General features: G+C 37.1%; 1 protein-coding gene across 7 annotated transcripts in view; it reads left to right on the top strand.

Annotated features, from left to right (window-relative positions):
* The window catches only part of LOC103998204 (uncharacterized), a 52,854-nt gene that overhangs the window by 21,107 nt on the left and 6,012 nt on the right, over positions 1-25,735 (top strand). For 2 of the 7 annotated variants that reach the window (XM_018818603.2, XM_065125834.1), the window contains exons 10-27: positions 594-661; positions 1,972-2,058; positions 2,183-2,335; positions 2,409-2,504; positions 2,701-2,760; positions 2,851-2,972; positions 3,049-3,136; positions 5,959-6,063; positions 6,134-6,238; positions 6,317-6,369; positions 6,457-6,520; positions 6,618-6,752; positions 6,864-6,976; positions 7,055-7,148; positions 11,949-12,168; positions 13,977-14,107; positions 23,581-23,727; positions 23,978-24,109. In XM_018818603.2, coding sequence (XP_018674148.2) covers positions 594-661; positions 1,972-2,058; positions 2,183-2,335; positions 2,409-2,504; positions 2,701-2,760; positions 2,851-2,972; positions 3,049-3,136; positions 5,959-6,063; positions 6,134-6,238; positions 6,317-6,369; positions 6,457-6,520; positions 6,618-6,752; positions 6,864-6,976; positions 7,055-7,148; positions 11,949-12,168; positions 13,977-14,107; positions 23,581-23,727; positions 23,978-24,109 — 1,973 coding nt within the window. The remainder of the gene's footprint in view (positions 1-593; positions 662-1,971; positions 2,059-2,182; positions 2,336-2,408; positions 2,505-2,700; positions 2,761-2,850; positions 2,973-3,048; positions 3,137-5,958; positions 6,064-6,133; positions 6,239-6,316; positions 6,370-6,456; positions 6,521-6,617; positions 6,753-6,863; positions 6,977-7,054; positions 7,149-11,948; positions 12,169-13,976; positions 14,108-23,580; positions 23,728-23,977; positions 24,110-25,735) is intronic. The other 5 variants (XM_018818606.2, XM_018818605.2, XM_018818607.2 and 2 more) reach the window with 5 other exon arrangements.

Genomic DNA, 25,735 nt, shown 5'->3' with positions numbered 1-25,735 from the left:
TGAATAACTTATATAAAAAAGAAAAAAAAAATATCTTTAATTTTTTTGATGAATTTGGACTAATATGTTGAATGTTCAAAGCATTTGCTAGAAATTTTGGCATCTACCTCCTTAATGTGCCTTCAATTCTTAAATTTTGACAATGTTGTCATGGAACATGCTTAAAGCTATGTGAAGGTTTGCATTTTACATGGCTATTTAGTCATTTGAAATATATGATGACTTTTTTCTTCTTTTTGACAAATTTATTGAATGTTCAAACTTCAAACCCAAGGTGTCAAATAGTGTGGATTGATATTTACTGGTTTGGAAAAGGATCTATGTCAGACCATATGATCCGATTACTGATGGTGATTAATTTATTATTACTTTTTAGGGTTTGTTCTAGACTCTATGGGTACACTGGTGCCATACCAATATGGTAGATTACTGAAATTGGTACTGGGCTGAGATTTATTACCTTGATCAAATACAATTCTGCATGAAAAAAGTGAAGCCATTTAAATCAATGTTTTTATCATTGCTTTGGCCCCTTATTAATTTTTTGTGACAGTACAGTTAATATTGTTTGCTGTATTTGAATTCTTTTCCAGGCCTTGCTGATCATGATAATTACCATGAGTTTTGTCGTCTTCTCGGACGTTTTAAAGTAAACTATCAGGTAATCTATCAATGCCTTTCTCCAGCTAACATGTCTTACAAACTTTTGGATTCTCAGTAGGGTTTGCCATTTCGAGTACCGTACCCATCTTGGAGATTTGTCAGGTTGGTATGTACCGATTTGCATCGGTGCATCGACACATGATATGCTGAGGCATGTTGATGGGAACTCTGGTAATCTATGTTTTGGTCGCCAGTCGGATCAGTTTGTACCACCCGTACCATATCAACTTGGGTGGTTTAGCAAACATTGCAATAGCTCGATGTTGTCTGACTTATGTGTAGCTGAAGATTTAGCATAGAAATCTATTTTTGGCCAAATTCTATAATTTCCTCTACTATTTCTTTGTGGTAAATGTGAATCAGTTAGGGTGATGAAGAAGTACATAGAGAAAAAGAAAAGAGGAAGAAAGGTAAAGAAATGGTAAATTATAAAAAAGATTCAAACAAATAACTTAGAAGGCTCCAAACATCATTAGATGAGCCATAGGGAATGCTTACTTTACTACTTTTATTAAATGAACTATGATTGCCATAATTGAATGCTTCCTTGTTTCTGGATTTTAAGTGCCAAGTATTACTTATTTCTTTGACAAATCTCATATGCCTTCAAACTTCATTTGGAACACTCATGTATCCTCTCTCAGTTTGTCTTTGTGAAAGTCACTTTAATAATGTTTTAGTGGAGAATTGCACAACATTTTAATCCAAAAGAAATTTTTAGTAGCTTGATGCTATTTCTATCACATGCATGGAGGGGTTTCTGCCTGGATGTACCTTCATTCCTGAAGCAAAGCCGAGTCAAAGTCTATGGATAATCAATTAACCACTATATGTTGCTTGACATTGTATAACATCTCTGTGCTTGTTCTTGGATGGCTGCTGCCATGTTAGGTGATTAGAAAATACTTATCTCTTAACTTCAGCATACTTTTGTTAACAAAGTCAAATCACTTTGTTCACAGCTAAAAATTACATTGGACAAGAGGCGGTCTTGTAATGCTAAGGATCAAACACCAGCGAGAATCACATGGTTGGGGACATCAATTATAACGCTAACATAATTGGAGAACTTACAATTTCCAGTTATTGTTTGAGTTCGGTCCTCCTAACAACAGGCGTCATAAAGATCATGTTATGGTGTTTTCTCATATAGATTCTTTCATATATTAATTTAATTTTCATGATTAACATTAAATTGGTGTGATTTTTAAACACTTCAGTTTGTTGCTGTGGGCAACTCATGTATAAATTATTAATCAAAACAAAGATGGGTGAGAACTGAGAAGTATATTCTGTTCTTTGCATCAGTTGTCAGAGCTTTTGAGTGTGGAAAGTTTTGGTGAATGGATACATTTGGTGGCTGAATTCACAACAAAATCATTGCAGTCATGGCAGGTTTACTTCTTATAACCTGCAAATATACTTCCATACTAAGGGTTGAAACTTCTCTGCAACTCTTTTTTACTGCAATGTGCTCTCATATTATAGCACTGATGTCAACTTTTGTCTTTATTTCTAGTGGGCCAGCAGTAGTGTGTACTACCTTTTAGGACTTTGGTCGAGGCTGGTAACATCTGTGCCATACTTGAAGGATGAGACACCGAGTTTGCTGGATGAAACTGTGCCTAAAATCACGGAGGGTTTTATCACCTCCAGATTCAATTCTAATCAGGTAGCATGTTGTCTACTTCAGTTTTTCAACTTTTAGATGATGGGTATCTTTGCTGAAATTTTATCCATTTCAGGCTGATTTTCCTGATGACCTCTCAGAGGATCCTTTGGATAATGTCGAACTTCTTCAGGATCACCTTGAGTTTTTTCCATACCTGTGTAGATACCAGGTAGTATTTTGTTTTTCTACCTTCATCTCTACCTTCAGATTCCCTTTGCTTTAAAAATGAATGCTTCTTCAAACTGTAGATTTGTAAAAAATTTACTTTTTTAGTCTACCCTTTAATTGTTAAGTCTAATGCATTTAGGGCACTCCACTATGGTCAAAATATAGTTTCTAATATCTTTTGTACCCATGGGTTGCAGTACGAAACCAGTAGTCTGTGTATAATGAAGATTATGGATCCTATTCTTCAGGTTTATACAGTATGTATATATCCATTTATCTTCTAAAATTGAATGAATATGATGGTTATCCCTGGAATGAGATGAAGGCTTGGACTTCGAATCTTGTAGGAAAGAGCAAGCTCACCAATGCCTGTAGATGCCAATGAACTTGCTGTAATTGAAGGACAAATATCATGGATAGTTCATATTATTGCTGCTATTCTCAAAGTCAGACAGATTACTAGCTGCAGGTCTGTAAATGTTTTCTGGTTGGTGTCTTGGTTGATTTGAGGCAAATCAGATAACATGTTTCATCTTCTCTTGTAGAACGGAATCACAAGAGTTAATAGATGCAGAACTTGCGGCACGTGTCTTGCAACTATCAAATGTCACAGACATTGGAGTTCACTCTCAGGTAAGGAATCGGATGCAAATTTTGACAGTCTGATGTTGTGCACTTTTAAATCATTAATCATCATTGGGTACTATTGTTCATCAGATTAAATTTTGGAATAAGGGGAAAGATGATGTGATAAAGTATTAATCGTTTCCAAGATTGCTAATTTTGCCTGATATTGAAATAAAAAAGGTAGAATTGTTAGGTTTAATCTGTTTCTCTGGCACACAGTCATCTGTTCTTCACTGGATGATATCCATAGGAAAAAAGGAGTGCCATTTCTTGGTTAAGATATGACTTTGATGTCAATATTTTTTTGGTTTGTAAATAGCTTGTCGTTTTGTGTATTAGGGTCATAAATACGTAGAATCTTTTTTTTTTGCATGTAGGTTCTCTCTCCATCTTGGTGTTCTTAATAAATCTGATATTACCGTGGCATACTGTATAGGTCCACTACCCCCAATATCATCTCATATGCTTCCAAGGATTGAATCTGATGATGATCTATGATCATGAAGAGTTGATTTTGATCATATTTAAACAATTCTCTGCACCATTCTGTATTGTTTTTTTAAATCTGATTGTAGTGCACTGTGTTGTTTACCTATCACCATAGTTCTCTATTTAGGACAACCATAGAAAATTAGAAACAAAGCCTAACGTTATGCATTAATCTTTGATACTTGATTGTAGTATACTGTGCATTGGCTACAATTGTTCTCTATGTAGGACAACCACAGAAACAACTAACATACCATTAGATGATGCAGGAGCAATTTAATTTATATCTTATTTAAATAAATTTGTTTAATTTAGGGATATTTTGCATATGAAAACCTCTACTCAACGAGGAGAAAAAGAAAACAAATGTAGAAAAAAATGAAAGAAATTAGATTTGTTCTTGATTGAAGATTGCAAATTTTGACCAAAGATTCATCTCTATAAAAATGAAAGTTTATCAATATCATTAAGAGAGGAAGTTATTTTTTAAATCAATTCAAAATTATTGCCTCCTTCAAAGGGGACATATTATATATTTAATTTGATATGATTGTAAACTTTTGTATTTCTGTAATTTTCTTTTTATTCTTATATTTGGGTCTATAAAAATAGGGCTAGACATTGTAATGAGGGTAATTAGAAGATGAATCATTGAATTGTGTTCTTTTCCCACCTTATGTATGAGTGGTGTGAGTTTCAATTGTTTGATGCAAACAAAATGAGGTTCACTTTGGGCCTTCATGTTTCAATTGTTTGATGCAAACAAATTGGTCCACTTTGGGCCTGCAAACTGCCTGCCAGGTTTGGTTTTTGTAACACTATGGATCTATCATGTTGCTGAAGAACTGATAGAAATAAGACATTAAATAATTGAATTTCATCTAAAGTCTCTCCACAAAATGAGGTTCTTTATTTAATTATAATGAGTTGTTTCAATTCCAAAACAATAACAATTAGACGTAACGTCCCAACTATTTGGGGTTGGTTGTATTGATCTTTTGCCTCCATTGCACTTTGAATAAGACAATATTCTTAGTTGAATTAAGAGAATTTAAATATTTATATTTTCTAGTAAAGTCCTTATGTCTCCCTCTATCTCTCATCACACCACTAATAATAATTGTCGAACCTCCTCGAACTATATCATCTATTTGTCTCCTTGCACATGTCCATCTGATTTTAATGATTCTTTCTCATTTTATCTTTTATTTTAATACATGGATGAAAATATTTCTCTATATTTTCTACTAACTTTATACATTCATCTTAACATTCCTATTTTAGCGACATTAATTCTTGTATATATTGCTAATTAACTGCCCAACATTCTGATTCGTAAACATTGTTGCCTAAATAATCATATTATGAAATTTTCTTTTTATTCTACTTGGTACTTGGTGAGCAAACAAAACTCTCGACTCTCCTTTTCAAACCACCTAGTTTATTTTTTGGAACAATATCTTCAATAATATCTTTATCGTGTTGAATAATCGAACTAACAAACCTAAAACTTTTACTTATTATATTTTATTTTCCATCCAACTTAAATATATCTTCAAATTTTCTCTTAATATATCTGAAATTATATCTCATATATTTAGTCTCAATCATACTTAATTTATAATCTTTAGTTTCTAAATTTTTTCTCCATAAATGAAGTTTAAATTTAAATTAAACTCTTATCAACAATATCATCGGTATATAAGATACACCATGGAAATCTATCACCAGTAAGTTGTTCATTACCAGTGTAAAAAGGTATCCTAGTAGGACTTACGGTTGATCCTTGTTGTAATCCTATATTGATACTCTGATAGGACCTAAAGTTAGTTCTTGACTTAAATTTGTCTCAATTCCATCAGTTGAATTCAGTTCTATGTCACTTGGTGTTCCATAACCTTTCTTCAACTCTATGGGTTCCAAAGAATCCAAACTATCTCATGTTTGTTCCAAACTGTCCATGAAACCCAAACATATCAAACTTGGAACTTGATGGGAGTTGAGAGCTTGATTTTCATTGTTCATTTTAATATCCTTCAGATGTCGTTTAGAAAATCATAATGCATCTCATTAGCTACTTTTCTTTTCTGTCTCATTTGTAGGTAGTAAATTTATTTTGTGACAAAAAATTTATGGTGATTTCTATCCTTTGATCCAAAGTCATACAAGAATTTATGTACTTCATTATTTGGTAGGTGTCAATTGGCAGATTTGGCCTTTCATCTCCCAAGGGAAATAAAAGAAAATGTGACACTCACATGATTATGAAAATGATATAACAGTAAGAATTATGATATCATGCTCGTGCATTGTAATACTTGAGTTTTGTTCTTTGACAGCGATATGGTGAAATAAGCAAGCAAAGACTTGATCGTGCCATTCTCACCTTTCTCCAGAACTTCAGAAAATCATATGTTGGTGATCATGCCATGCATTCATCTAAGGTAAAAGATGTGGGTCTAGTCCTGCATCATTATTTCCTTTGCATGTTTGATGCTTTCCTTTTTCCTGCAGCAGTTATACTCGAGGTTATCAGAGCTTCTTGGGCTCCATGATCATTTAGTACTGCTTAATTTCATCGTGGGAAAAATTGCTATGAACCTTAAGCACTACCCACAGGTGACTTTTGAATTTCAGAATTCATGTAACTATTTTCCTTGGAACTTCTACATAACTTATTTTTATTCATTTATGCAGTGTGAGGACGTTATTGAGCATACATTATCCCTTTTTTTGGAGTTAGCATCTGGGTATATTATCTTGCTTAACTTCTATTTTCCTTGCTGTTTATTTTAAGTTTGTTTGTCTGCATTCTTATAAACTGATGTTTTTAACAGTTACATGACCGGGAAGCTCCTGCTTAAGTTGGATTCGATAAAGTTCATAATTGTAAATCACACAGTAACTCCTTACTCTTAGTTTGCTCCTGTTTTTGTCCTATATTTGGGCTTGTGTAGAGGTGTTAATACTGATGTTATTACCATGCCTTACATTTCAGAAGGAAAACTTTCGATTTCTCGAAGAATATAGGTGTTTGCACAGTAGAACAACATTTTACTATACTCTTGGTTACTTAATCTTTATGGAAGACAGTCCAGTGAAATTTAAGGCTTCTATGGAGCCACTTTTGCAGGTAAGTGTTTGATGGTTTTGACATAGTACTTTGGTGCTTTCTTCTATTTATCCTTAGAACTTTTTTTTTTCAATATTTCATTTTACCTGAATATAATTTCTGTTATTGCAGGTTATGATTGGTTTGGAGTCGACTTCTGATGCTGCATTTCGTTCCAATGCTGTAAAACATGCATTTATTGGTTTGATGAGGGATCTAAGAGGAATTGCTATGGCAACAAATAGGTACATTTTGTTGCCATGTTCACAAATTTCATGCTCAGAGAATGAGATTGTGTATGTTCTTACAGTTCTTCTTTTCAGTCGTAGGACATATGGGCTCCTTTTTGATTGGTTGTATCCCTCCCATATGCCACTTCTCTTAAAAGCCATCTCACATTGGTCTGATGTGCCAGAGGTATGCATTCATGCTTCCCTAGGTGTTTACTGCTGCCTGTTCAATGAAGAACCTTTTGCGTTTCTCTTTATATATATATATATATATATATATACACACACACACACACATACATATATATATATATATATATATATATATATATATATATATATATATATATATATATTTGTATTTGATGTTATCTAAGAGATGAGCTTGATTTCCTTTTCCTACCTTTAGAGGGTTGTTCTTCCAAATCATTTTTTGATGTTATCCTGCACGTTTATGCTGTTACTTAGGTCCATTCCTGTCAACCTGGGGAACGAGTGATTCTGGTTTTGCCTAATCTAGCTGGTTGGTTGTGACCTTGCACAAGAGCCCCCTGAATCATCATTACTTTGTAGGTTCTCGAATATTGTAATAGAACATCTATTCTCTTTTATAGACATCCATGAGCATTCCTAAGTCTCCTCTCTATAATTTATTTGTTCCCTAGTCTGGGCCAGGACCAGCACCATTGGTCGGCATGAGATGTCAAACCTTGGTTCATGCAACACCTTGGTCTCCACCTTCCGCCATTTTATTGGATTATGGGCTCAAAAAGAGGGCAAGCCTTAGTGCAACTGTAAGGTTATTCCTTTTGCTACTAAAATGACCAAAATGAAACCTGTAGGAACAGCTCTTCGTTTGTAAGGGTAATGGGATGGTGAGTCTGCAAGGGCAACAACCTTTCTGTCCTAAGTAACCACAATAAGATGCATATATTTACCAGATTTTGCATTAGTGGGAATCTCATGTACTAGGCTGTCTATTTTTAATATAGTCAACATGCCTTTGCGTTGCTTACATACTGTAGGATTCATGGCATGATGTCTCAGCTGAAATAGAAATGAAACAGCCGCAGGCTTGAAACCAGATGCCAATTTTGGTTTGTTTAGACCAGAAGTGTATTCTTTTGAGTTTCAACTTTGATTGCTCGAAACTTGATTTTTGGAATCCGTTTTATTGAAAACAGTCCAAATGAAGGACTAACATGCTAATTTCCATGTGCCGGGGAAAACATAACATACTAAAATGGTCATGATGTGCTTCATGTTGGTTTATGCCAGAGGTGCCCACCTATGAATAGGTCTATATTTGGCTTGTGCTGACTGACAAAGGGCCATGTTGATTGACATGACCTAGTATTGTGCCGTGTCAACCGAGTCTAGCCACAGATCCACCAGCCTAAGGTGAGTCCTGGCCTGAATTGTTCAAGTTAACCAACCCTGGCAGTCCTGACCACTAATGTCATTTATTTAGGACATAGGTTACTGCATTGCTATCAGGCTGTCTCTTCTTCTATGTTGCTTGTCATCTTGATTTGCTCTGCTGGCAACGTCAGATGCTGCTGCTGATGTTGGAATAGTTGTGGGCTTTGAGCATGGTAATATAGTGTGCTTGGGATTTAGGGCCCATTCCAAAATGAGTAGCAACTATTTTGTGCAGCTTGGATATGATGCATATGACCTCTCTTCTATTTTCTTTTCGTTGATATCCTTATCATTTGGATGTACAGATCTGCAGAATGTGCAATCTTCTTAGTAATATTTTATAATAATAGTGTTTGGTAGCAAGGTAGGTATTAACTATTCTTTTTGGACAAATGTGTCTATATGATGCATTCCTCTCAGTACCCTCACCATAAGATGATGATATTGACAATGTCATTTGATTTATAAGAACAGTTTTTGGTAGTGAGCAAGGTACTAACTATTTTTTTGGACTAATGCTTGTATAGTTATTTATTGTTTTCTGATGCATTACTTACATATTATGGTATCTTAGAATGATTATTTATTCATTTATCATAGTTTGATTAATCGTGAAAAGCTTACAAATTGAATTAGTCTTTTGTTGGAGAAAATTAGGTAACATATATATATATATATATATATATATATATATATATATATATATATATATATATATATATATATACACACACACATATTTATAAATCATTTATTTTTTAAATTATTTTTTGACTATCTATTCCTGGAAAGAAAAGGAAATTACCAAGTACAAGAAACATATTCAGTCCACTTATTGAAACTTAATTTATGAGAATCTGTCCTTGGGACGAAATGCCTTAAAGGCTTGAGATGATCTTTTTAGTAATTTAATTTTTATGTTTAAATTTTTTTGCTTTGAAAGATGTAGGTACATGGAAGGCTTGACACTTTTATCTTTTTTGTTTCTTTTGTTGATCAATATATAAGAGCATCTTGTTTTGTTAAAAGGACAAGTCAGTCTATGTAATTGTATTTCCATGTTCATTTCATGATTACTATGCTGGGACACAGATTTGCTATGTGATGATTGATGCTGTATGTAACATGCTAGATGCCAGCCAAAACTTCTGCTGGTAGCACTTCAATTATTAGATTGATTATTGATACATGCCTGAAGAAAAAATTTCAAGTACCAACATAGTAATGCAATATTTTCTTGATGTAAGAAGCAAGGATTAAAATTTTGCTATTGGACGTTTTGTACTGGTCCATTGCTTGACTAGTATGTTGGCATATGGTAATACTGATCAGTGCTAATCAGCACGAAAAGGCAAAGGATTGACTGAAAACCTGAAAGTCTGGAGCTTCTTGATCCTCCCAACTATTTTTCTTCCTCTTCTTATCTTCCTCGTCATTATCTTTTTGTGCGTCTTCTTTTTTTATTTTTTTCTCTATTGCATTTCAGGAGTGCACCACTACTGTTTTCATAGAATGAAGCCATTTAAAACTTAAATCATGAGATAACTCGAACAGGATGTGAGCTATTTAACAAACTGGTTTGAATTAATCTATGTTTTAGTGTTTGAGCGGTTCCAAGTACGAAACAAGAGGCACAGGTTTAATTTTTTGGTTAACAGCACCGCAACTCACTATGAGGTAGCTGGTCATCCAGTTCTCACTTGGATCCTGGTATATCATGAATTGGCAACCCTTGGTAAGGGATATCAAATTTATTTCAACATTTTCATCTTCATCATCCTTGATTTTACTATCAGTTTGTCTGGTAGGAGCACAAATCTAAATAAACAAGTCTTTATGGAAGACGAGCATTATATGTATGACTCACTGTGAACATGTTGTCATTAATTAATTTGCTTCGACTACTTAGGGAAGTTGTACATCTGGTTTAATTGACATTCCCTAAGTAGAGATGATGATTGCAAGGGAACTCAGTTGGACTCGAAACTTGTAAGGGAACTCAGTTCAACCTTTTTGACTACATAGCTTATTTTCCTAGGAAATAACTTATCATCATAGCTTTTAGTTGACATTACCTAAGCAGTGGAAGCTAAATTAGTTAATAGTTGAAATTTGGGAAAGTTGACATTCTTTGGATAGGGATATGATGATTGCAATGTCAGACAAGAGAATCATGGATGCTAGCTTAGGCTATGGAGAGGAAATTGTTTCTACTTCATGGAAATGCTGGGAAATCTTGTCTTGATTGAGTACCTAGTGGGATGAACACATATGTCAAACATGTCTTTAAAACACACATGCCGGTTTAAAATATCAGGATGGAGATCAGATCAGATCAACAACCAAATTGTTGATTATTGTTTCTATAATTGATCCATTATACCAAAGAAAAATACCAGAAAATATAATTAAATAAACTCTACGGCAGGTGTAATCCTTCTTATCTGTGTTAAATAGTGTCAAAGATAGTCTGACCTGGGTATGGATTGAACCCTAGAGGTTTCCACTCCTTTTTCGGTTGATTACTTTTAACCTTCGATAAAAGTGACAAAATAGTCTAGCTCAGTCCAAAGGCATCCTCTCCTTTGGTGCAGGGTCCTTGATGTGACTTGGTTATAGATCAAGATTGTAATTCCTAATGACCCATGCGTGAAACTGTTTGCTTGATATCTGATAACAGTGTGCTATTGATGGAACAACATGATAACAGTCTTCAGTCTTATTATCATTAACAACCATGTAGTAATAGGCATCTGTGGTAAGAGTGGTTGTGGCCATTACATTGTGGCTGCTATAATGTTTCACTAATTTACATTTTGGTTGGTGAATTTTGCTTTTCCTGGTCATCTCTAAATGTTATTGCAATCAAGGTATACAGTTTCGAATGATACCGTCCGGTATGGATGGTACGTATCGGTCCGATAGGAAATTGGTACGTGGACCGCTCGCTATCGGACGGTATATATGTATATATATATATATATATACTGCTCGCTACTCGGCGACGTCGCCACGCTTGGGGAGAAGAAAGGCGACGTCGCACATTGTTTTATATATATATATATATATATATATATATATACACCGAACGGTATACCGCTCGGTATACAGTACCGTACCGTACCGACGGAAGGTCAAAACTCTGGTACGGTATGATATTTCAATCTTTGGTTGTAATGTAGTTGATGCCTGCTAGTTATATTAAACAGCATAACTGTTTAATGATTGTTCTTCTTTATTTACATAGAGTGAAAAATTTGTGATTCAACTTATCAGCAAAAACATGTTGGCCTATGGCCATATTCATAGACATAGACTATACTAAATAGGATTATGTACAAGGATATGCCATTATATTCTTTTTGTGATTTTTTGTGTGCTTGATTTTACTGGTGATGTACTTGAATCTTGGATGACTTTTCATTACTTGAGTAGCAAAACTTGTTTCCTTGTGTATCAAGTTATTTATGCTCCTTACTTTTCCTACTGTTATGCAAAATAATAGATTTTCCTTGTTCTGTTCTTTCTCAGAGTCTGAGTGGGATATTCATATTAAATATTTCAGGTCACTACACCTCTGCTAAAATTCATGGCAGAATTTGTTTTGAACAAAGCTCAACGTTTGAGCTTTGATTCATCATCTCCTAATGGGATTCTTTTATTTCGTGAAGTAAGCAAGTTAGTTGTGGCTTATGGATCAAGCATTCTGTCTCGTCCAATTAATACAGACATCTATAATAACAAATACAAAGGAATTTGGATCTCTCTAATCATTCTTTCAAGGGGTGAGTTCATTTTATGACCTTTTCATTCATATAGTTAAATTTCTGTCGGTTGCATGTTACTCTACACTACTCATTTTATTTTATTATTTGCTTGATTACTAATCAGTGATATGTATTATGTAGTGTGTTGGGAAGGCATTAATGTCCAGGATGGACATAACAAAACTTTTTAAGTGTCCATGCCACATACAAATCAACCTAATAATCCACCTTTTGTGGCTATCTAAAAATTTATGTAAAGTATTAAATAAAAGATTTTATTAACTTTGTAACAATACCAGATGAAACTAGAATATGGTCAATGGACACTATTAATTGACTAATTTTTTCTTTTAGGTTTTTGATAATATTATCATTAGTAAGAAAAATTTCATAAGTTAAATTAGGGAGGATTATACATAATTGCAATTAGACTGATTAGGGCTTCCATAACTTCCAAACCAAGCAATAGGAAATCATATATAGAACTTGTCAGGCACAAAACCTCAGGACAGTAAATAGTGATCAAGTACTATGTAATATACGTAATTATAGCAGTGGGTGGCTGCCCAAAATTATAATGGTTTAGTCGTGGTTTGTTTGATGCACTGTCAAATGCTAAAGACATGGGAGCATGAGTAGTGACAGCGATTCTCCCAAAGTATGATGAGAAATTAACATAAAAAATAGAAAGAAAAATAATACATGAGAGGAAGAGTAGAAGAGAGAAGAGGGAGGTTTGAGAAGAAACAAAGAACTGTCTGTTTGTTCCTATGGAAATTCCACATAGCTTTGCCTCCCTTTTCTAAGTAGTCACATGTTCAATTGTCTCCACATTTAAGGCGGTTTGTCATTCTGGTACAAACTGTAGTGTTATTACCAACCAGATGCTCATGGGCATGGCATTTTGTCACTCTTCACATGGATGGGTTATATCTTAATATGAATGATTTTTTAATCTTGTGAAACTGATCCTAATCCTTGTTCCTTGTTCCAATCATAATAGGTATACAGCTCAATGTGGCAACACTAGACTGTTCCATGAACATATGCTTACTATTGCTCATTTAAACTGTCCATATTTTACTGAACAGTGTGAACTTCCAAAGGTTCTTTTTAAAAAGCTAAGAGATGACCTTAGGCATTTAGGTGACAATGTTGAGATCTTTTGATTATGCTACTGATGAATATGGTTTATAGCATGGTATGCAGTACCGAATGGTACATTCTAGTACTGGCGGTATGTACCGTCCGATAGCGTACCGGTATGTAGACCGTCGGTACTGTTACAGTACTACAGTATTATACTGTAATAATACTATAGTGCTACAGTAATAAAGAAAATATATAAAATTGTTCGGTACACCAGGATGTACCGCTCGGTACGCCCTGGTGTACTGCTCAGTACGTCGGTACCGTACCATACCGAGCCAATCTCGAAACACTTGTATGGTACGGTATTGTATACCTTGGTTTACAGCACCACTTTATTTTAAGAAACAAGATGTTATAAGATTATTTCTTTTCAAAGACTGCATATTTGTGCTTATAGATGTCTAGATCTCTGATATTTACATTTTATATCTATCATGCAAATAGTATCTAAGTAATAATGCATTTCTTCGTTACTACAAGAAGGGAAGGAATAGTTATCTACAATCTAATGCCATTTTTCTTCTAGAAATTTTTGTTGTTTTATTTATTACTATGAAAATTTCATGCCTATGCCCGATTCCCACTATAGCTTGTTTGTCATGTAGATTTTTCCTAAACCTGTGTACATTTTATGTATTGATGACTTCTCTAATGCTATCAATCACAAATCACAGCACTATCTGGGAATTATGTAAATTTTGGTGTTTTTGAGTTATATGGTGATCGGGCACTCAAGGATGCCCTTGATGTGTCTCTGAAGATGATATTGTCAATTCCTCTGGCTGATATATTTGCATATCGAAAGGTAGGACATAAGCCTTTGCATGAAAATATGACTTATTTAACATCATGTTCATATGTTTCTTGTTTTCGAAACCCTGAAATATTTTTTTGTACTTTCTTTTGTTTCCTGAAATTGTCATGACTTAGTCATTTCCTCAGGTTACATTAATAGTTGATGTCTGCTGCTATGGCATCTGTATAAGGAGATGCCAAATGATTTATTTTTCTATTCTGCCATTTTGGAATCTGCTTGTCAAAAATAGTACTCTAATGTTGGAAAGGTTATGAGATCCCACTGATTTGATAATAAGCATAATAATACATGACTGAAATAAGTCAGATGGAAAGACTATGCCAAATTGTTAATGCATTCAAGAAGGTGTTGTTTTCTTTGTCGTTGGGAACGGACAGCATTTCTTTTATGAGAAATGTATGCACATTCCTCTTGGTAGGGACTTTGGGTTAGTACTTGAGGCCTTGAGGGGTGATGTAGTGCTTTAGTTTTTCTTCCTTATTAATTCATTTTCGGGCAGGTTCCTTTTTCTTTCAGTATACATTTTTGTTTCTGTTTTGGGCTCTTTTCCAATTTTGCAAGGAGAGAATAACAGAGGGGGTGTTTCTTTTGTAAGTGTTTCCTTAAAATGGGAGTTCTTGGAGTTCTGGGGATCTAATAGCTTGTACTTATTCACATTATCTTAGAGCCTTATGAGGAAATGGGCCTTCTGAGGAAACTTACATGCCTTGCATTAGTTATCAATCTGAAGCTTATGTAATTAACACATTATTCCCCATGCCAAAACTACATTATCTACTGATAAGGTCAACAAGTTAGAGATCAACAACAATTTCTCTAGAGCTCATAGGACGGATTCTTTACGTTAGTTTCTAGGAATAAAGGGTTGCAATTGCATGTTTTTAGAACTGGTGAATAGTCTTAAGATAAAGCAATATTCATTTTCCTTGTGTCTAAAAGACTGAGTACAGCCTTTCAATATTCTTCCAATTTCTCAAACATCTCTTTCCCAGAGTATATGACCAGACCCCCTAAACTTTCTTCCTATTTCCTTCCACAACTATTTGTTAGGACTCTAGCTAGAAGAGTCATAATTGAGAGGGACATTCATGTAAAACCTACCTAAGCCGACCCCTATTAACAAGGTGAAGAGGCCGGCTAGGGTTAGGAGATTGTTTCTTAGAGATGAATTAGGAGTTGTAAAGAAATAGAAGTCTTGATTAGAAGTCCTATTAGGAGTTGGTTAGAAGAAGGAGTCTTGAGTAGGAGTCCCATTAGGAGTTAGGGTTTAGAAACCCTATAAATAGCCATGTATTCCTCCTCTTTTCATAAGCAATAGATGAATCTTTTCTGCAGCCTTTGAGCAGCAACTTGGAGGGAGGAACCCCTATAGAGTTCCAAGGAGGTCGATCCCCTAAAGAGATCAACCCCAAGTTTAGAATCTGCAAGGGTTCTAACACCTGGTATCAGAGCAGCGTTCTTAGCGTCTCGCTGCCCTTCCACAGCCATCTATCAACCCTCCACAACCATCCAAAGCAATTCCCACAATTGCTTAAAAGATCATCGCCGAATTCCGCCATCATCTCCACCATCGCGGATCATCCTTTGATCTCCGCGTGAATTGCAACAGGTTCTGGTTTCCTACCTTACTGCTGCTGCAATTTAGTTATCCCTATTCGAAAATCTAAATTCATTCCCTTATTGCTGCAAATTTTCATTGTAAGTTGCTGGAATTTTTTGACGAGAATTCTGCTATCGCAACTTACACCCATTTTCTTGCTGTTACTGCCGAAATTTTCTTGATTAAATTGGACATCCTTGCTGTCATATAAATTGAGATATTGCTGTCAATTTCCTCCTCAAATCTCTCAATTTTTTGTGGAGATTTCGTCAAGAAACCGCTGTTTCTACGACGATAATTCTACTCCTACAAGACAACACAATTCTGCAGCAAACTTTCACGGATTTCTATCAAACCTATATATGCCTTTAACCCGTCAACAAAAGAGAGATCTTAATATCATAGATTTGGAGTCATATACTATGGCATCTGAGGAGGCAATCAATGCAAAATTTGAAGCCTTTGAGGCACGAATGGAGGATAAGATTCGGACTCTCCTTACCAAATTCAGTTTGGGCCGACCACCAAGCCCGAAGAAATCACATCAAGGAGAGAGCTCTAACCAATCACAACATGCCCAAAGAGATGACTTTCAAGAAAGGGGAGGCTCTGTGACCGACCCCAACTATTCGCGCATAAGAATGGACTTCCCTAGATGGGAAGAAGGAGACCCAATTGGATGGATCTCGCGCGCGGAGCGATATTTTCGGTATCATAAAACTGCGGATGCATCCATGGTGGAAATTGCAGCTATACATCTTGAAGGGAATGCCATACAATGGTTTGACTGGTTTGAACACACTTATGGAGTCCTTTCATGGCGACAATTCAAAGGACTACTGATCCGCTTCGGACCAACCTATTACGAGAATATTGACGGACAACTAGCAAAGATCCGACAAACCTCCACCATTCAGGAGTACCAGACCAGATTTGAAAGGTTATCTAATCAAACTCGTGATTGGTCTGAAAAACAGTTATTGGGGACCTTTATCGAGGGCTTAAAGCCGGAAATCCGAGGAGAAGTTAAGGCGCGACAACCTTACACGCTTATGGCAGCCATCTCTTTCGCACGACTATAAGAGGAGTGATTGAACCATGAGGCCCGGAGGACTAGGATCACTCCACGACCTACAATACTAAAGCCCTCAGCCCCCCCTACTATCAACCGAGTCCCTGCACCGAAAAGGTTAACAAGAGAAGAACTTCGAGAGCGATCTGCGAAGGGGTTATGTTGGCATTGCGACGAGCCGTGGAGCCGCGAGCATCGCTGTAAAAAAGGTAGACTTCTTATGATTGGACCAGTAGAAGAAGAGGTCATTGAACATCTAGAAGAGAGCCATGAACATGAGGAAGATATGAAAGAAGAGCCACAGCCGACCGACATTACGGTACATGCACTAGCTGGCTACTCAAATCCGCAAACGATGAAAGTTGGAGGCCTTCTCAAACAACAGCCGATCACTATTCTCATCGACATGGGTAGCACTAATAACTTCCTAAATAGTAAGGTTGCTGCTCGGATGACACTACGTATTAAAGGTTGCAGCAAGTTCTATGTAAAGGTTGCCGACGGCCGAATCCTAAAGTGCGACCAAAGATGCCCGCGGGTGAAACTATTACTGCAAGACCAAGAAATTATCACCGATTTCTTCCTCCTACCAATCGATGACTATGAGGCAGTGCTTGGTATAGAATGGCTGACTACACTGGGTGATGTCTCCTGGAACTTTTCTAAATTAATTATGAAATTCTACTGTAAGGGCAAACAAATCATCCTACGCGGGAAGTGCGGAAGCAACGTTACCACTGTTTCGACCCAACGAATGGAGAAAGTTTTACACAAGGTAAATAATGGCTTTTTGATGCATCTCCAGCCACAACAAGAAGAGAAGAAAATAGAAATTGAGAATCAAAATCTTGCCCAATTGCTTACTGAATTTGCCGACATATTTGCTGAACCGCACGGTCTTCCTCCTTCTCGGCAACATGACCACCGAATTCCAATCCTTCCGGGCAAGCCACCAGCAAACACTCGACCGTACCGGTATCCTCACCTCCAGAAAGATGAAATTGAAAAGATCGTAAAGGAGATGCTTGAAACAGGGGTGATTCGGCCAAGTTGTAGCCCCTATTCCTCACCAGTGCTACTTGTACGCAAGAAGGACGGAACTTGGCGGATGTGCATCGACTACCGAGCTTTAAATGGCATCACCGTCAAGGACAAGTACCCAATACCAGTAGTGGATGAACTTCTTGATGAATTAAAAGGAGCTCGAGTCTTCACGAAGTTGGACCTCCGATCCGGTTACCACCAAATTCGGGTATGTGACGATGACATTCCAAAAACTGCATTTCGCACACATAATGGTCATTATGAATTCTTAGTAATGCCTTTTGGACTCACTAATGCTCTTTCAACCTTTCAAAGTCTCATGAACGATATATTTCGGAGCTTTCTTCGCAAATTTGTGCTGGTATTTTTCGATGATATTCTCATTTACAGCCCTTCTCTTGAGACTCACTTTCAGCATTTACGGATTGTTCTGACGATCCTTCGGGAGAATACTCTTTTTGTAAAGCAACCAAAGTGCAGCTTTCTCCAACAAAAAGTAGAGTACCTTGGGCATATAATATCAGAAGAAGGAGTGACGGTAGACCCAGCAAAAATTGAGGCAATGCAAGGCTGGTCGAAACCTACAAACGTGAAATTACTATGGGGGTTCCTTGGACTAACAGGCTATTACCGAAAGTTTGTTAAGGACTATGGGAAGATCAGTACACCACTCACTTCTTTACTGAAAAAAGATGCTTTCCAATGGTCGGACAAAGCCTCTGCTGCCTTCGACAAACTTAAGGCAGCCATGACAACGACGCCGGTGCTTGCGCTACCAGATTTCAATAGACCCTTCATCATTGAGGCCGACGCATCTGGAGTCGGAATTGGAACCGTTCTCATGCAAAATGGTCGACCACTCGCATACACTAGCAAGGCATTATCTTCCTCCCATCAAAACATGTCAGTATATGATAAGGAGATGCTTGCCATTGTACACGCAGTAATGAGGTGGAGACCCTACCCGATCGGCCGGCGATTTCAAATTAAAACTGACCATAAAAGCCTCAAGCACTTTTTGGAGCAAAAGATATCATCCCCTGAGCAGCAAAAATGGGTAACCAAACTTCTTGGATTTGATTATGAAATTATTTACAAAAAGGGGAAAGAAAACGTTGTTGCAGATGCACTTTCACGGCTACCTGAACAAGCTAAGGTTTCAGCAATCTCCCTTCCTAGCACTAGTCTCCTCGAGGATGTTAGGGAAGAATGGAAGAAGGATCCAGAGACCAGCAACATCATAAAAAAATTGGAGGAGGATCCAAGTGCAATAGCCCACTACACCTGGGATTCGAGGGATCTACGCTACAAAGGTCGCATTGTACTTATACCTGACTCCCCTTGCATCACAATCATTTTGCATGAAATGCACTCCATACCTTCAGCAGGGCACTCTGGATTCCTAAGAACCTACAAAAGAGTGAAGCAAAATTTTTACTGGAGAGGGATGAAAAAAATTATTGCTGAATATGTGGCACAATGTGATGTATGTCAACAGCACAAGGGTGAAACTGTGACAAATCCAGGGAAGCTACAACCACTACTCATACCAGAATCAGTGTGGACTGACATCTCCATGGACTTTATTGAAGGGCTGCCATCTTCCAAAGGTAAAAGCACGATCCTCGTGGTGGTTGATCGACTTACGAAATATGCTCATTTTTGTGCTGTGAGAAATCCCTACACTACTGCTAGTATTGCCCAGATTTTCATAGAAAATATTATTAAACTACATGGGATGCCAAGGTCCATCGTAAGTGATCGTGACAGGATCTTCACTAGTAAATTTTGGACCGAGTTATTTCAGTTACAAGGCACCAAACTCAAGATGAGCACAGCGTATCATCCACAAATTGACGGCCAAACAGAGGTGGTAAATAGGTGCTTAGAGACGTACCTCCGGTGTTTCGCTAGCGACCGACCAAAAGAGTGGGCAAAATGGCTATCCTGGGCCGAATGGTGGTATAATACTACATATCATTCATCTGCAAAATGTGCCCCTTATGAAGCATTATATGGTCGACCAGCCCCTGTGATTCCAAAGTATGTAATTGACTCAGCCAAGGTAGATCAGGTTGACCAAGAATTGATTGATAGAGACAAACTCTTACAACTGTTAAAAGATAATCTCTCTACCGCTCAAGCCAGAATGAAGCAGCAAGCCGACACACGACGAAGTGAAAGAGAATTTTCAGTAGGAGATTGGGTTTATCTTCGCCTACAACCATACAAGCAACTCTCTATCAACACTCGAGCCTCCATGAAGCTATCCCCACGTTTTTATGGGCCCTATCAGATCACAGAGTGTATTGGAGCCGTGGTGTACAGACTTAAATTACCTGAGGATGCCAAAATTCACCCTGTCTTCCACGTATCATGCTTAAAGCCCAAGTTGGGTGAACACGAGTCATCCCAGATCCAACTGCCCAACACAACTGAGGATGGAGTTATTCAAGCCCAACCACAAGCCATCCTCGATCGTAGGATCGTGATGCGTCGCCGACATCCCTCTACTGAAGTACTAGTGCATTGGAATAATCTACCACTTGAAGACGCCACATGGGAACCATATGAGGAGCTGAAGACCCGGTTCCCTGAATTCATGGAATCTCAGCCTTGAGGACAAGGCTGATTTAAAGAGGGCGGGTCTGTTAGGACTCTAGCTAGAAGAGTCCTAATTGAGAGGGACATTCATGTAAAACCTACCTAAGCCGACCCCTATTAGCAAGGTGAAGAGGCCGGCTAGGGTTAGGAGATTGTTTCTTAGAGATGAATTAGGAGTTGTAAAGAAATAGGAGTCTTGATTAGAAGTCCTATTAGGAGTTGGTTAGAAGAAGGAGTCTTGAGTAGGAGTCCCATTAGGAGTTAAGGTTTAGAAACCCTATAAATAGTCATGTATTCCTTCTCTTTTCATAAGCAATAGATGAATCTTTTCTGCAGCCTTTGAGCAGCAACTTGGAGGGAGGAACCCCTATAGAGTTCCAAGGAGGCCGATCCCCTAAAGAGATCAACCCCAAGTTTAGAATCTGCAAGGGTTCTAACACTATTCTATTGCTTCTCTCCCATTATACAGCCAGAAACTGCTAATCCAGGCAATTCTTGATCAGTCTGCAATGTTGCCAAGGCTATAATCAATATGTAATGTTCCAGTACCTTGCCAGTTTCTACACCTGCAGATTTGTCACAACACACCTATTATCAATATATTGCAGATGCCTGAATCAACATTGAGACTCTTACCTGTTCAGATTGGTGTTGCTGCTTCCTTTTTCTCATCTGCAGAATTTGACTGTCTTTTCCTTCACCATGTAGCACATGCTGCAGATCCATCCTGAATGACTTATTATCCTTGAATGGCGTATTATTCTAAATGCAATCACTGGCTTTAACACCCCTTAAATTCCAGGAAGAGGAGCATGAGAGCCACATGAACTTTGCCATCCTTGATTATGCCGTCAAGGAATGCAATTTTGCTTAATTTATCAGGTCTGGACTGGGCAGTAGGATCTGCGTTGCCCACTGCACTTGGTGGTTCTCCTCTCTTCATCGTCATCTTCCTCCATCGCCACCTCCTCCCTCTCGTCTTCTGCTGCCATCTCCTCATCCTCCTCTGTTGCTGCCTCTTCATCCTCCTTCACCACTTCCTCCTCCTCGTCCTCCTCATTTGCCACTGCCTTCTCTGCTTCACCTCTTCTCCTTCTCCTCCCCCTCTTCTTTTCCTCCTCCCCCCTTATTATGATGGTATGTACTGACATATCATGTGTTGGTACATCGGTTTGTTTGACTTATACCAGTTCAACCAGAATGCAGTGTCCGAGATTGCAATCCTTGCCATCAAGGTTGACCACAGGAAGGTCAGTAAGGTGCCCTCAAAATGGCCCATCTCATTGGCATTGAGACACATCTTGATGTGCTTGCCCTGTCCACCATCACGGCATCACCTATCTGTTCTGCTTCTATACAGGTGGTGTTTACTGCCAAAAGATCTAAGTTGAGAGGGACACTGGGGAGGGACCAGGAGGAGTGGGAGAGCTAAAAGGGGAGGAAAGGCAGTTTTATGCTGATGGGATGTATTAGGTTTGAGTTCTATATATGTCAGGTTCCTGTTAAGTTGGTTCAAAGCTCAGGTTGGTTCAAGTCGATGCCTAACTGCCTTAAACTTTTCTTAATGACTCGGTTAAACCAGCCTTGATTAGTTGATTCTGGATGGTCAGGGTTTTTCTGCCACTGTTATCCTCGTGTGCTTTCTCCAGCTTTATCTTCTTGTTCTAGCATACATAAATCCAAATTCCTTTGCTATTAAGATTTCATTACAATTCATGTACTCTACATTGGTTTCAGTCTGTTCAAGCTTGCTCGACTCATTTGGGATTTCTTAGTTATACTCTTATAAGGTCTAAATCATGTTAGTTGATTCAAAACCTATGCAACCTTCTCATATCTGAGGAATAGCAAGTCCTATCAAGTTCCTGTTCTCTCAGCAAGGCCTATCCTTTGTAATTGAAGTACTGGTTAGTTTCCCTATCCAGTCATCTAGAGCTTCATGGGAACTCTAGTATGCAGGCTGCTTGATTTCTTGGTCTGGATAACGAGAAGTTGGTTTTTTTCAAGGGATATATCTACAATTTTGGCCCACATACTGGTTGACTCTTAGTTGCTGCCCAATGTTGACAAGCAGAATTGTCTTAAAGTTTGATATCCTTAGCCATTACTTTGGTACAAATAAATGCCTCCCTTAAGCAAGGGCATGTTCAAGTTTCATACTTGCTTCAGACGATACCGGATATATAAATTTGTTCCTTATATAATTTGTATTTCAATAAGATGTCAATATTGAACTAGACATTAGCTGGATTGGTCTGCTCGACTTTAGAACTGGGATGTGTTGGATGCTAGTTTAGGGGCCCAATCCAACTGAAAATTGTATTTCTTTTGATCATGCCTGAGAAAATAGTCTTACTATGAAACTGATCTGTGGATTTGATTTAAGCTAGAAAAATGAGCAAGCTCAGTGCATAAAACTCCCACCAATGCAGGATCTTGGTCTATTTATATAGTCTTACCCTTGTAAATGGAGTTGTTTCTGTACTTGAACCCTAATCTATCAGATTGCAAAGGAACAATCTTAGTCTGGCACAACGCTCACCATTTAGTCTTTCATGTTATGACATTCTAAGACATTTATTTTATTTCTTTTGCTTTTTTGTTTTCTGGAAGACAATAAAAGACTTTTTCCTTTAAACTAGCCACAAAGTACCGTTTAATTCAACTATGAAACTTGGTTTTTGATTATGTGATAAGATAAGCTGGAACTGAGATCATCTAATGCTGGCTTTGGATTTTGACACTGGTATCTGCAGTGGCCCAGAGGCAGTATGGCATGACCCATGCTTCTCATGAACATCCTTCAGCTTTTAATGGTTTTTTTTACTCTTATACGAAATCAATTTTTTTCTTTGGTGCTTGGCGCTTTATGAAAGAAGTCATGCTGAAATTCTCAAACGAGCATTTGTCTCATAATTCTTAAATCTATTGATCTCCTTATAACTTTTTGACTATGTACCTGCTTTTTGCTGTACGTGGCATGTTCTCTTTTATAATCAATGGCCACTCATCTTGAAAGTTCTGATATAATTTTGTTTCTGTTTCAGCTTTTTTTTTTTTTTTTTTGCACTTTGCATGTTATCTTTTATGATTAACGGGTACTCATCTTAAAGTTATGATATATTTTTGTTTCTGTTTCAGCTTACAAAGGCTTATTTTGCATTCATGGAGGTTTTGTTCAGCAACCATATTTCTTTCATTTTGAATCTTGGTACTAATACCTTTCTGAATATTATTGGCTCACTTGAGGCTGGTTTAAAAGGACTGGATACTGGTATTTCTTCACAGGTATATGTTGCACTAACCATGTGATATTTATGTAGTTCTGTGTCATCTGTGTCTTGTGATAAATTTTAATATTTTTTTATGATATTCTCTTTTTTCAGATACGTTTGGTTCAACATAGTAAATTTCATAATTTAGTTTATTATTCATTTTAGTGTGCTTTTGAATTACATGAAGCATAACCTCCAATTGTGTTTAACTTTTTGTCCTTGATGATGAGTTGTCTTTGTAATGATGGACTTATTTACCTTAGCAGTGTGCATCTGCTGTGGATAACTTGGCAACATTTTACTTCAACCACATTACCATTGGTGAAGTATCTGCATCACCTGCTTCAATGAATTTTACTCGGCACATAGCTGAATTCCCCAATTTGTTCACTGAGGTACATTGTGATGTTCTTTTGCATATATATATATATATATATATATACACACACACACACACACACACACACACACACACATATATATATATGTGTGTGTGTGTGTGTGTGTATGTATATAAATCCACATGATAACTTTATTTTTTATCTCCTTGTCCATTTCATAGTCGCAATTTAGATGTCATTCCATGGTTAGAGATATTATTTTCCATTATAATGGATTCATGTGCCAGTTGCTGTTGAACATTGTTCGCCTTATTCATTTGTTCTGGGACCTGCAATTGGAAAAAGATGGATTGATTCTCTTTCATAGCCATTTTGGCTTGATGAATCCGAGCCTTTACCATCAGTATGACTGATTGAATAAGCTGATGTAAATCCGAGCCTTGGTCAGACCAGTATGTACCGGTCAGTCCGTGGTCAGACCAATATGGAGCAATAGACCCAAAAAGGGCTGAAAATTCAGCCAGAATTAAATAAAACCCTATTTCAGGGGTTTTTATCCTAATTTTTTGAAATATAAATTGAATTAGGTACCTAAACATGCATTAATAAGCCTCTAATTGTTGATTAAACATGTTAGAAACTTAGAATAAGTTCGTAAATCATGCAAGAAGTCAATACATGGTTAATCTAAGTTAATTCTTCTTAAATATAATTAGGCCTTAGCTAATCATTAGTCACTAATCAATCAAAACTTACCAATACTCTTTATGCTAATTACATGACATGATAAGGAAAATATATTCCACCCAATCTCAAGTTATCCAAAACAAGAGGTTGATTTTCACTAATCGCCAATTAGAGACATGAAACAAGTTTAATAAAAGAATATGAGAGAGAAACAGTGAGAAAGAGAGTGAGGATGAGAGTGAGTGAAATAGGGGGATGGGAGGGCCTTTTATATACCCAAAACAGACCCCAATGGTCAATTTGACCATGCGGGCCTGGTGTCAATTGAAATGACATCAGTACTGGTGAAGTCCAACTTACAGACTTGTAGTAATCATTAAAATTCAAATTTTGATCGTATCGGGCCATATGTGAGACGTACCAACCAGTTTGCCTCAAGTTTCCAGCATATTGGTCGAAACGGGCTGGTCTGCATCTCAATCAGTTCTCACTGGTATCGTGCATTTTGTATAGTATCAGTCAGTATGACAGTCAATGCTATTCAATTTTCTCTTACATGGTGGATTACATTCATTATTGACATAATTAGGGCAAAACTTTAATTAGAACAGTGCAACGAAGCCATATACAATAAGCAAGTGCATAATCTTGTTAGATAAGGAGCCATGGAGCAGTTAAGCACATAAGTCTGATCTTTCCTCCAACTTTTATGCCATCAATTACTACAAAACCAATATCTAAGACCACACATGACATGTCCTATTTCTGATAATAAAATATTGATGATTAATAAGGGAGACAATGGTGGTCAACTAGACTTCTATATTGCAATGACATATGCATAGAGTTGATAAATATCAATAATGTCATGTGAATGGCTGGGAATCTTGTGAGCAGTAAAATAGTTGTGTTCATCCAGTAGGATTTTCACTCTTAGTTTAGTTTCATGTGTTCGACTTTTGATTGTTAGCTGGTAAAATAGCTAATTCACCC

Source organism: Musa acuminata, chromosome BXJ2-9 (assembly GCF_036884655.1).
Source record: "Musa acuminata AAA Group cultivar baxijiao chromosome BXJ2-9, Cavendish_Baxijiao_AAA, whole genome shotgun sequence".
NCBI classification, from domain to species: Eukaryota; Viridiplantae; Streptophyta; class Magnoliopsida; order Zingiberales; family Musaceae; genus Musa; species Musa acuminata.
Note: the sequence above shows the minus strand (reverse complement) of the source record. Positions and strands in the feature narration are given on the sequence as shown.